The 12,843-nt window shown below is 63.8% G+C and overlaps 1 protein-coding gene across 3 annotated transcripts in view; it reads left to right on the top strand.

Moving 5' to 3' along the window:
• Positions 1 to 12,843, top strand: part of PLEKHA6 (pleckstrin homology domain containing A6) — a 57,731-nt gene that overhangs the window by 647 nt on the left and 44,241 nt on the right. For all 3 annotated transcript variants that reach the window (XR_010082929.1, XR_010082930.1, XM_063418511.1), the window contains one exon: positions 216 to 273. Coding sequence is in view for 1 of the 3 variants with exons in the window: in XM_063418511.1 (XP_063274581.1) it covers positions 248 to 273 (26 nt within the window). In the remaining 2 variants the exon portion in view is untranslated. The remainder of the gene's footprint in view (positions 1 to 215; positions 274 to 12,843) is intronic.

Consider the following 12,843-nt stretch of genomic DNA (forward strand, 5'->3'; position numbering starts at 1 on the left):
GCTGTCGAGATTCCTGGCGGGATTTCCCTTCCCTCTCTCTGTGATGAGGAGGGGCCTCAAACTTCTCCCCAAACTCGTTTTGGGCGCCGTGAGAGTCACCCACGGCAGCACCAAGGGTCGCCAGCACCCCTCAGTCCCTGCCAGCCCCTCTCCAGGGGGACAGTGACACCGGGGGGACACAGGGAGGTGACGCAGCTGCTGGCCTGTCCCCGCAGGGCTGCCCCGAGGCTGGGAGGTGGACACCACCATGCACGGCGGCCTCTACTTCATCAAGTAAGTGGCGAGGGGCGGAGGGGGGAAAGTTTCGCACCCCGGGGTGCTGCAGCTCCCCGGGCTCCGCAGGGATGGGGAAGGACCGGCCGCGGCTCTGCGCTCTGCACCTGCAGCTTCTGCCCCGTCCTGGATGCAAAATTCTCCTCGGAGAGAGCTCCGGGGTGGGGTGGGCGAGCCTGCCGCCCCCTGCCCCGCGTCATCCCGCGGGGGAAACACCCCCGGAGCCCGGCGGGGAATTCCTGGAGCTCCTGGAGGTTGTGGGAAGGAGCCCGGTGGCGCCGAGGGTCCCCGGGGCGCGGAGCTGCGCTGAGCTCGGGGAGGCTCCAGCCCGGGGCGCCGCTCCCGGATCATCCCCGCGGGTTGTTCCCCGTTCCCTCTCGCCCCTTCCCTGCCTCCAGAGCCGGGATTGAGGCCGTGGCGAGGCGATTTCGGTGTCTAGACAGGCTGAGAGCTGCGGGCTGTGCCTCGCCTCGCGTGGGGCTCCGGGTCCCGCCGGGTGAGGCTGCTCCAGACGGGATCTTTGAGCCCGTCCCTATCTGGCTCCCGGAGCTTTCCGTGTGCCCAGACGGCAATAAAAACCCGGCAAAGGGAGCAAAGATCCCGCGGCGGGGGCAGCGCCGGGAGCAGCCGCGCTAATCTGGGCAGCGCAGACGGAGCGTCCTTGAGACAGCCCCGGACGGGGCCGGGAGCGGGGCTGGGGCTGCTCCGGAGCCTCCCGGTGGGGCTGGAGCGGTGACCTCAGAAATGACCTTCCCTGTGTGCCCCAGGAGCTGGGAATGCCACAGAAGAGCAGGGAATGGGCTGGGGCTGCTCCAGGAGCTTCCAGGAGCTGTGGGGTTGGAGCTGTGACTCCAGGAGCAGGGACGGCCTTCCCTGTGTGTCCCAGGACCTGGGAATGTCACAGCAGAGCAGGGAATGGGCTGGGGCAGCTCCAGGAGCCTCTCCTGGTGGGGTTGGGGCTCTGGAATTTTGTTGTGCCTCCTCTGGAGTGGGAACCACCCTCCCTGTGTGCCCCAGGAACTGGGAATGCCACAGCAGACCTGGGAATGGGGCTGGGGATTCTCTGGGAGCTTCCTGGTGGGGTCAGAGTTGTGACCTCAAAAATTACCTTCCCTGTTTGTCCCACGAGCTGGGAATGTCACAGCGGAGCAGGGAATGGGATTGGGGCTGCACCGAGAGCCTCCAGGTGGGGCTGGAGTTGTGGAATTTTGTTGTGCCTCCTCCTCTGGAGCAGGGACCACCTTCCCTGTGTGTCCCAGGACCTGGGAATGCCACAGTAGACCTGAGAATGGGGCTGGGGCTGCTCCAAGAATCTCCTGGTGGGTTTGAGTTGAGACCCCAGGGGCAAGGACCACCTTCCCTGTGTGCCTCAGGAGCTGGGAATGTCACAGCGGAGCAGGGAATGGGGCTGGGGCTGCACCGAGAGCCTCCAGATGGGGTTGGAGCTGTGGAATTTTGTTGTGCCTCCTCCTTCCCTGTGTGTCCCAGGACCTGGGAACGTCACAGCAGAGCAGGGAGTGGGATTGGAAGGTGGTGGCCACCAGGCCAGGGCTGGGGAAGGCCCTGCCAGCCCCACCTGGGGCCCAGGGGACCGAGTGGTGGCCGTTGTCCTCCAAAGGTGGCACTGCTGGGATAAGGGACGCTCTGGGGGATTCCGGACACCCCCTAGCCCAGCTATCCCGGTGCCCCCATGGGATTTTTTCATCCCAATCCTGTCCCCAGCTCTGCCTGCAGGAGGAAAGGCCCTGCTGTGCCCATGAAGTTGGGGTGGGGTCTGCTCCAGCAGCTCCTGGTGCGCCCTGAAGGGAGCAGGGAACAGCTGGACACCAAACTGGGGTGCTCAGCCTGCCTGGTTAGGCCGGGGGGCTCCCCCGAGGGCTCCCCAGTTTCTCCTGGGCTCTTTTTGGGGGACTCCTGGGAAGCAGGAGGACAGCGGGAGGGGGGGCAGCCCCTGTGGATCCCCTTGGGGAGGGGACAACTGCAGTTTTGGGGTCCTGCTGTGAGCTGGCAGGGAGTGAGAGTGTCCCCAGCGCTGTGGGGACACAGGAGGCAGTGAAAGCCACCCCCCTGCCCTGCCCCTAAAGCCCCGTGGATAATGGGAAGATTATAGGATCAGGGACAGCCGCTGGTTTTCCCTTCCTGCTGTGCCCGTGGCTGTCCCCAGGCCCAGGAAGGAATGTCCCCGTGGGCCCTGAGCCCGTGCTGGGCACTGGCACGGTGCCACCACGGGCCTGGCAGCTGTGACAGGCAGGATGGTGGCAGTGCCACCATCGGGGCACGGTGCCATCGCTGTAGGGCTGCAAGCTGCAGTGGCGGCGCCTCCGTGCCCGGCTCCGGGAGCCACCGGCTGGGCTGGGGCCTGAGCAGGGTCCTGGCAGCGCTACCTGAGCTGGGTCCTGGCAGTGCTGCCTGAGCCGGGTCCTGGCAGCCCCACCTGAGCTGGGTCCTGGCAGCGCTACCTGAGCCGGGTCCTGCCAGCTTCACCTGAGGAGGGTCCTGGCAGTGCCACCTGGGCAGGGTCCTGCCAGCCCCACCTGAGCTGGGTCCTGCCAGCTTCACCTGAGCTGGGTCCTGCCAGCCCCGCCTGAGCCACCCTGGGCACCAGGTGAGCTGTTTGGGGCTGTCCTGCCGTCCGTCCTGTCCCCTGCCCCGCCAGGTGCCGGATCCCGAGGGACGCGCGGTCCCAGGGATGTCGTGGCTGTCCCCCGACCCCGGTGAGGACGCGGGGACCTCTCTGTCCCCCAACCCAGCGCTGCGATGCCTGGGGAGCGTTACCCAAGGCCGGGATGCGGGAAAGGGAAGAGGGTCCCTGTGACCCCCGGCACGGGGAAGTTCGGTCCCTCCACCACGAGGGGCAGGGGGTGCAGGGGCAGCCCCTCGGGGGGTGCCGGGCCCACAGCTCTGCCCATGGGGCCGGAGCGCAGCCCCCCTTCCCCCCTTCCCTAAAAGAGCCCCCCCAACACCACGAGGGGATGCGCTGCCCCTCCGAGCCCCCGCCGCTGGAACCCCGGCCGTGCCCGGGTTCTGGGGCTCGGGTCCCCCCGCACGGGGGCTCGGGGCGGTCCCGCGGGGGCCGCGGGGCTGGGGGGCGGTGGTGGCGGCGCTGTCCCCCCGCCCCGCTCGGTGCCAGCCCGGTGTCACGTGCCGCTCGGTGGCCCCCGAGCATGCCCAGCTCCGGCTGCGGCTCCGGCTCCGCTCCGGCTCCCGCTCGGGCTGGGGATGGCCGGGGAGATGCTGCGCCCGTAGGCAGCGCGGGGGGGACCGGCCGCTGCCCGCCCCGCACGGTGAGTGCCTCCGGCGCGGCTCCTTCCTCCTCCTCCTCCTCCTCCTCCTCCGCTCTTCCTCCTCCTCCTCCTCCCCGCGGGCGCTGAGCGGGGGGCAGCGCATCCCCTCGTGGTGCTGGGGGGGCTCTTTTAGGGAAGGGGGAAAGGGGGGCTGCGCTCCGGCCCCATGGGCAGAGCTGTGGGCCCGGCACCCCCGAGGGGCTGCCCGTGCACCCCCTGCCCCTCGTGCCGAGCCTGGGGTGACGCTCGGGCCCCCCGAGCTGTCCCCGCCGTGTGTTCGTGGGCTGGTTTGTGTCCCCAAAACCTCAAACGCTGCGGGCTGTGACCCACTGGGATTGGACCCCCAGGGCTTGGCCCCGGCTCCGTGCAGGGGCACAGCAGCGCCGAAGATTTGGGGGAGCCGCGCTGTTCGCTGCCTCAGCGCCCCCAAACCCCATCCTGCTGAACGGGGGGCTCGGAGGGGCCGGACCCCCCAGCGCCGCGTTCCGCGCCGGCCCCCGCGCCGCGCTGGGGACGGGCGGTGATGGATGGGGCTGGGAGATGTCGTCTGGCGCTTCCCAGGGAAGCCGAGACCTTCCCTTGGCTCCGCGGCTCGTTTCGCTGCCTGCTGCGAGCGGAGCGCCATCCTCCCCCTCCTCCTCCTCCTCCTCCACCTCCTCCTCCTCCTCCCGGGCCGGGAGGAAGGGCAGCTCCCCCTGCACCGGGGGGTGTCTGGCGGAGCCTCCGCCGCTGCCCCGAGCCCTCAATCGCAGCTTTGTTGAGCCGCTCGCGGCTCGCAGGGAAACAGCCTCTGATTCATCACATGATGGGGATGTTAATACGCCACGAGTCTATTAAAGCCCGGCGGAAGGGGCCGGACCGGCCTCCCCCGGGGAGTGACCGCGGGCCGGGGGGCTCCGGTCACTCCGGCACAGCCGTGCGGGGTCTCGGCCGCCTCCGAGGGCTCCGTGCCGGGCTCAGCCCCGCCGGCCCTGCCGTGCCCCGGTGACGCGGTCCCCCGGGGCAGGGGGGCCGGCCCGCCGCTCCAGATGGCCGCGGGAGCCGCTCCGTTAATCCCGAGTGCGGGGAGGGCTGCGGGGAGCGCCGGCCATGGAGGGAGCGGGGCTGCGTTTGCTGCAGGATCCGTCGCTCCAGGCTGGCTGCGGCGCTGCGTGCGGCTCTGCAGCCGCGGATCGGCAGCTCCCCGCTGCTGCTGCGCTGCTGCGCGGCTGCGGGAGCGCCTGCAGCCCGCCCTGGTCCCGCCGTGGTCCTGCTGTGATCCCGCCGTGAATCCTGTCATGAATCCATCCACAAATCCCACCATAAATCCCTCCATGAATCCCGCTGTGGTCCCGCCGTGAATCCCACATGAACCCCACCATGAATCCCTCCATGAATCCCTCCATGAATCCCGCTGTGGTCCCGCCGTGAATTCCACCATAAATCCCACCATGAATCCTGTTGTGAACCCCACCATGAATCCTGTTGTGAACCCCACCATGAATCCTGTTCTGAATCCCTCCACAAATCCCACCATGAATCCCTCCATGAATCCCTCCATGAATCCCTCCATGAATCCCACCATGAATCCCTCCATGAATCCCGCTGTGGTCCTGCCGTGGTCCCTCCGTGATCCCGCCGTGAATCCCACCATGAACCCTGTCACGAATCCCTCTGTGAACCCCGTTGTGAACCTTCCATGAATCCCTCCGTGAATCCCACATTAATCCTGTTGTGAATCCCACCATGAATCCTGTTCTGAATCCCTCCACAAATCCCTCCATGAATCCCTCCGTGATCCCGCCGTGAATCCCTCCATGAATCCCACCATGGATCCCACAGTGATCCCTCCATAAATCCTATTCTGAATCCCTCCACAAATCCCTCCATGGATCCCACCGTGGTCCCTTCATGAATCCTGTTGAGAATCCCTCAGTGAATCCCTTCCTGGATCCTGATGTGAATCCCTCCATGGATCCTGCTGTGAATCCCACCCTGAATCCCTCCACAAATCCCTCAACTAATCCCTCCATGAGTCCCACCGTGATCCCTCCATGGATCCCATTGTGAATCCCTCAATCCTTCCATGAATCCCGCTGTGATCCCTCCATAGATTCCGTTGTGTATCCCACTGCGATCCCTCCATGAATCCCTCCACAAATCCTTCCAAGAATCCCACCATTAATCCCTCCATGGACCCCTCTCTGTGTCCCCAGCACTGAGCTGATCCCGGGATGCTCAGCCCTGCACACGCCGGGCTCGGTGTGGGTGTGTGGCTGCTCCAGATCCCTCCCCTGGGTCCCGCTGCCATTCCCTCATGGAAAAGGAGAGATCCTGTCCTGCTCTGCAGCTCCTGTCCTGCTCAGACCCACACCCGTTTCCCCCCTTGTCCCCTTCCCTTCACCGGGAGACGCTTCCCAAGGCAGCTCCTGCCCTGCTCGGCCTGGCACAGCGGTGGCCGGGGGACACCTGGGCCTGTCCCCTGCCCCGAGCCACCCCCTTGGGGACACACAGCCAGGATTAGCACTCCCACAGAGGGGGCGGCTGAGGAATTAAAATTCCTGAGCTAAAAAATCCCACGGGAAGCACAAATCCGACAGCCGGTGTTTGCAGGAGACCCCCAGCCCACCCTGGGGACCCCCTGGCACCCACCCTGCTGCACTGGGGCCACCAGAGCCGTGCCCTGCTGGCTGCCAGGGACACCCTGCGGGGACAGGGGTGGCCGTGGCAGAGGCGGTGGCACGGTGACGGTGACGGCTGGCACAGGGCTGGCGCTGCTCACCGCGCTTTCCTGCCGAGTTCCCATAGAAACAGGCGGGAGCAGCCGCCGGGCTGGCGAGGACGAGGCAGAGGAGGGACGGGCAGGAGGCCGAGGGACGCGGCTGGCACTGCCCCGGAGCTGGCACCACGATGGCACCGCTGACCAGCGGGGAAGGGACGAGGGACAGCGGCGTGGCCCTGGCCTGTCACCCCTGTCACCGTGACACGTGTGAGTGTGTGAGCGTGTCACACGTGTGTGCTCTTGCCGTGGTGCCCCTCACACCACTGCCAGGCCCGGCCTGGGGCACAAAACCCACCCCGGATGGGCCGAGAGGGGTTTTTAATCCCCCCAGGGAGGGCAGGCAGGGCCGGGGGTTGTTTTCTGCTCCGTCCGTGCCCCCGGGAATCCGCCGGGCTGGGGATTTCTCCTGGAGCTCGGCTGGAAGGGAACGCGCGGCTCCGGCTCCGTTGCTGCTCCCCCCTCTCTCTCCGTCTCTCCCAGGATTTGGTAGTAGCATCCCCCACTCCTGTTTTCCTCGGAAAACACGACAGCAGCAGGCAGGAACGGCACCCTGAGGAGCAGCGCTGCCTCCTCTTCTGCCTCCTTCCTCCCCAGCCCAGGGCAGCCCTGCCCCGCGGGGAGGGGATGATCCAAAACATCCCTGCTTTTCCTGGCAGATGGAAACCTGCGGGCACAGCGAGGGAGGGAGGGGGCACGTGTGGAGCCCCCCCTTCCATCCCTGCTGCTCCTTCCACCATCCCAAGCTGGAAAATCCCCCCGGGATTGTGTTGTTCTGTACGGGCAGCGCTTCTTTTCAGCGGGGATTGGGTTTGATTCCGGTGTTTACTCAGCGCCAGTAGCACAGGGAGCACTTCCAGGACATGTCCAAAGCCCATCCAGAGCTCCAGAGCCAGGCTGGAGCAGGGAGAAGGCTCCAGAACAGCGGCTGAGGGCGAGGTGGCTCCGGCATGCAGGGAATGGGGCTGGATGGTGGCAGGGAGAGAATTTGGATGGTGGCAGGGAGCGAGGCTGGATGGTGGCAGGGAATGGGGCTGGATGGTGGCAGGGAGAGAATTTGGATGGTGGCAGGGAGTGAGGCTGGATGGTGGCAGGGAATGGGGCTGGATGGTGGCAGGGAGTGAGGCTGGATGGTGGCAGGGAAGGAGGCTGGATGGTGGCAGGGAAGGAGGCTGGATGGTGGCAGGGAGAGAATTTGGATGGTGGCAGGGAGTGAGGCTGGATGGTGGCAGGGAGTGAGGCTGGATGGTGGCAGGGAATTGGGCTGGATGGTGACAGGGAGTGAGGCTGGATGGTGGCAGGGAATTGGGCTGGATGGTGACAGGGAGTGAGGCTGGATGGTGACAGGGAATTGGGCTGGATGGTGACAGGGAGTGAGGCTGGATGGTGACAGGGAATTGGGCTGGATGGTGGCAGGGAATGGGGCTGGATGGTGGCAGGGAGCGAGGCTGGATGGTGACAGGGAATGGAGTTTGGATGGTGACAGGGAGTGAGGCTGGATGGTGGCAGGGAGTGAGGCTGGATGGTGGCAGGGAGTGAGGCTGGATGGTGACAGGGAATTGGGCTGGATGGTGACAGGGAATGGGGCTGGATGGTGACAGGGAATGGAGTTTGGATGGTGACAGGGAGTGAGGCTGGATGGTGGCAGGGAGTGAGGCTGGATGGTGACAGGGAATGGGGCTGGATGGTGACAGGGAAGGAGGCTGGATGGTGACAGGGAATTGGGCTGGATGGTGACAGGGAATGGAGTTTGGATGGTGACAGGGAGTGAGGCTGGATGGTGACAGGGAAGGAGGCTGGATGGTGACAGGGAAGGAGGCTGGATGGTGACAGGGAGTGAGGCTGGATGGTGACAGGGAGTGAGGCTGGATGGTGACAGGGAATGGAGTTTGGATGGTGACAGGGAGTGAGGCTGGATGGTGACAGGGAGTGAGGCTGGATGGTGACAGGGAATGGAGTTTGGATGGTGACAGGGAGTGAGGCTGGATGGTGACAGGGAATGAATTTGGATGGTGACAGGGAAGGAGGCTGGATGGTGGCAGGGAGTGAGGCTGGATGGTGACAGGGAAGGAGGCTGGATGGTGGCAGCGGCCGGTCGTGCCCTTAATCTTCGCATTCACTAAAGCTCTTTAATAAAGATTCAAAGTCACCAAGTTCTCAATTAAGGGATCAGGCAGCTCTTGATCCGCGTTTCTGGGTCAGCCGGGGAAAGGCCATTCCAGACCCGGGCGATTCCTTTGATGTTTTCCAGGGAATAAACACCTGGCTGGGCAGGAGGACGGGAGGCTCGGCCTCCTCCGGGGCAGCCCCGAGCGCAGCCCTGACTCACGGGCTCGTTTTGGGAGAAAGTGGAGCCGCTGGAGCCGGTCCAGAGGTCACGGAGGTGCTCCCAGGGCTGGAGCATCTCTGCTCGGAGCCAGGCTGGGAGAGAGGGAAAGCTCCAGGGAGAGCTCAGAGCCCCTCCCAGTGCCTGAGGGGGCTCCGGGAGAGCTGGGGAGGGACAGGGGATGGAAGGACAGGACACAGGGAATGGCTCCCACTGCCAGAGGGCAGGGCTGGGTGGGATTTGGGATGGAATTCCTCCCTGGAATGGAATTCCCAGAGAAGCTGTGGCTGCCCCTGGATCTCTGGAAGTGTCCGAGGCCGGGTTCAGGGGGTTTTGGGAGGTGTCCCTGTTCCCTGCCCAGCTCTCCCTGGAAGCTCTGCAGTGAGTGGGACTCTCTGGACTCGGCCCACGGGTGGTCCCCACCCTGCCAGGACCCCCCGGCTCTCCAGGGCTCTTCAAACCCTCTGTTTACCTCAACAACAGCCGCCTGCACGGGTGTTAATTGCAGGAGCCGGCAAGGCACTAATTAGGGGATAATGAGACGCCTTTTGTGTGCGTTTGGCAGCCCGGCGACAGACGCCCTGCTCCGAACAGCCCGCGGGCCGGGGCCGGGCCGGGGCCCTGGGCATGGGCCGGGGCCGGGATCCTGGGCTGGGTCCGTGATCCCGGGCTGGATCTGTGATCCTGGGCCGTGTCCGTGATCCTGGGCTGGGTCCGTGATCCCGGGCTGGATCTGTGATTCCGGGCAGTGTCTGTGATCCTGGGCTGAGTCCGTGATCCCGGGCTGGGTCTGTGATCCTGGGCCGTGTCCGTGATCCTGGGCTGGGTCCGTGATCCTGGGCTGGGTCTGTGATCCTGGGCTGGGTCTGTGATCCTGGGCTGGGTCTGTGATCCTGGGCTGGGTCCGTGATCCTGGGCTGGGTCTGTGATCCTGGGCTGGGTCCGTGATCCTGGGCTGGATCTGTGATCCTGGGCTGGATCTGTGATCCTGGGCCGTGTCCGTGATCCTGGGCTGGGTCTGTGATCCTGGGCTGGGTCTGTGATTCCGGGCAGTGTCCGTGATCCTGGGCTGGGTCTGTGATTCCGGGCAGTGTCTGTGATCCTGGGCTGGGTCTGTGATCCTGGGCTGGGTCTGTGATCCTGGGCCGTGTCCGTGATCCCGGGCCGTGTCCGTGATTCTGGGCAGGGTCCATGATCCTGTCCATGATCCTGGGCTGGGTCCGTGATCCTGTCCATGATCCTGGGCTGGGTCCGTGATCCTGTCTGTGATCCTGGGCCGTGTCCCTTATCCTAGGCCATGTATGTAACCCCCATGCCGTGTCCATGATCCCCCCACACTGTATCCATAATTCCCGTGCCCTGTCCATAATTCCCATGTTCACGATCCCCCTGTGCCGTGTCCATGATCCTCCCAGCCATGTTTCCATAATTCCCGTGCTGTGTCCATGATCCCCCCGTTCCGTGTCCATAATTCCCGTGCCGTGTCCGTGATGCTCCCAACCCTGTTTCCATAATTCCCCCGCCGTGTCCGTGATCCTCCTGTTCCGTGTCCATAATTCCCCCGCTGTGTCTGTGATCCTCCTGTTCCATGTCCATAATTCCCGTGCCGTGTCCATGATCCTCCTGTTCCGTGTCCATAATTCCCGTGCCGTGTCCACAATCCCCCCGTTCCGTGTCCATAATTCCCGTGCCGTGTCCATGATCCTCCTGTTCCGTGTCCATAATTCCCGTGCCGTGCCCGCCATCCCCCCGTGTCTGTGTCCCCCCTGCCGCCTCCCCGGCCGCTCCACGCTCGGGGATTCGCTCCAGCCCCAGCTCCGCTCCCAGAGCCCGCCGGTGCTCCCGGGGCCTTCCCGAGCATCCCTTTGTTCTCGGCGCGGCCGGGCGGGACCCGAGGCGGGACACCCCGCTGGCCCTGCCGCCCTGGGGGACTGGAACTGGGGCTGGAACTGGCGGGGACCGAGCAGAGAGGACACCCCGCATCCTCCCACTGCTTCCCGGATCCTCCTCCTGCTTCCCTCATCCTCCCTCTGCTCCCCTCATCCTCCTCCTGCCTCCCTCATCCTCCTCCTGCCTCCCTCATCCTCCTCCTGCCTCCCTCATCCTCCTCCTGCTTCCCGCATCCTCCTCCTGCTCCCCGCATCCTCCTCCTGCCTCCCGCATCCTCCTCCTGCTTCCCGCATCCTCCTCCTGCTTCCCGCATCCTCCTCCTGCCTCCCGCATCCTCCTCCCGCATCCTCCTCCCGCTGCCTCCCGCATCCTCCTCCTGCTTCCCTCATCATCCCCCTTCTTCCCACATCCTCCTCCCGTTCTCCCGCCGCTCCCGCTGCCGCCGTTCCTCTCCTCCCGCCGGGATTCCAGAGTTTTCCCGGCTCCGGGCTCTCCTTACGTAACGCCGGCAGCGGCTCGGGGACACCGAGGCCTGGATGTCACATCCTGGATGTCGCGTCCAGGTGGAGAAATAAAAACGGGGATGTGGCTGCTGGGTTTGTCCAGGACAGGGTGGGAGAGCAGAGCTGGGGCAGGAGCGGCGCTGGGAGGGCCCAGGAGGGTTTAGAGAGACCCCCAGAAAGGATGTGGAAGTCCTGGAGGGTTTAGAGAGACCCTCAGGAGGGTTTTGGAGGCCCAGGAGGGTTTGGAGAAACCCCCAGAAGGGTTTTGGAGGTCCTGGAGGGTTTAGAGAGACCCCCAGGAGGGTTTTGGAGGTCCTGGAAGGTTTAGAGCGACCCTCAGGAAGGTTTTGGAGGTCCTGGAGGGTTTAGAGAGACCCCCAGAAGGGTTTTGGAAGTCCAAGAGGGTTTAGAGAAACCCTCAGGAGGATTTTGGAGGTCCTGGAGGGTTTAGAGAGACCCTCAGGAAGGTTTTGGAGGTCCTGGAGGGTTTAGAGAGACCCTCAGGAGGGGTTTGGAGGTCCTGGAGGGTTTAGAGAGACCCTCAGGAGGGGTTTGGAGGTCCAGGACCCCTCGTGGTGGGCGCTGAGCCGCAGCCCCTCCGGGGAATGAGGCGCTGGTGACCCGTGGGGACAGCGCTGGGGACACCCGTGACCGAGCAGCCTCCGAGGGCTGCGGTGGCTCCGTGGGGCCGCCCCGGAGCCCCGGGGGTGCCGTGCCGCGGGTCGGGCCCCGGTGGAACAGCCGGGACCGGTCGGGCAGCCCCGGCCGCCTCCCGGCCCCGCCCCGCGGGGGATGGAGGAGCCCGGGGGGCGCTGCAGGCCCGGGGGGCTGCGGGGACCCCGCGCTGGGGCGGCCTGGGGGGCTCTCCCTGCTCCTCCAGCGCTGCTCTCCCTCTTGTCCACGGAGGATTTTTTTCTCCTTCTTTTCCATAGAGCAGTTTTTTCTCCCTCTTGTCCACGGAAGATTTTTTCTCCTTCTTTTCCGTAGGGCAGTTTTTTCTCCCTCTTTTCCATGGAGGATTTTGTTTTTTCCTCTTTTCCGTGGGGAATTTGTTGCTCCCCCTCTTCCATGGGTTTTTTTTTTCTCCCTCTTTCCCAGAGGGGATTTTTTTGCCCCTCTTTTCCAGGGTTTTGTTTTTTTTTTTTTTTTTTTCTTCCATGGGGGATTTTTTTCTCCCTCTTTTCCAGGATTTTTTTTTCCTCCCTCTTTTCCAGAGGGCATTTTTTTTCCCCTCTTCTCCAGGTTGTTTTTTTTTTCTCCCTCTTTTCCAGGGGGATTTTTTTCTCTCTCATTTCTATGGGGAGTATTTTTCTCTCCCTCTTCCAAGGAGTTTTTCTTTTCCCCTCTTTTCCATGGGGGAGATTTTTCTCCCTCTTTTTCAGGGGGATCATTTCCTCCTTCTTTTCCACGGAGAATTTTTTCCTCCCTCTTTTCCATGGAGGATTTTTTCACTCCTTCTTTCCCTTAGGAGAGTTTTTTCTCCCTCTTTTCCATGGGGAATTTCTTGCTCTCCCTCTTCCATGAGGGATTTTTTTTCTCCCTCTTTTCCAGGGGGGATTTTTTTCTTTCTCATTTCTATGGAGAACATTTTTCTCTCCCTCTTCCATGGAGTATTTTTCTCCCTCTTTTCCAGGGGGGATCATTTCCTCCCTCTTTTCCATGGGAGATTTTTCCTCCCTCTTTTCCAGGGGAGATTGTTTCTTCCTTTTCCAGGGGGGAATTTTTCCTCCTCCTTTTCCACGGAGGATTTTTCCCTCCCCCTTTCCCATGGAGGAGCTTTTCTCCCTTTTCTCTGTTGTTTTTTTTTAA

Source organism: Prinia subflava, chromosome 23 (genome assembly GCF_021018805.1).
Source record: "Prinia subflava isolate CZ2003 ecotype Zambia chromosome 23, Cam_Psub_1.2, whole genome shotgun sequence".
NCBI lineage: Eukaryota > Metazoa > Chordata > Aves > Passeriformes > Cisticolidae > Prinia > Prinia subflava.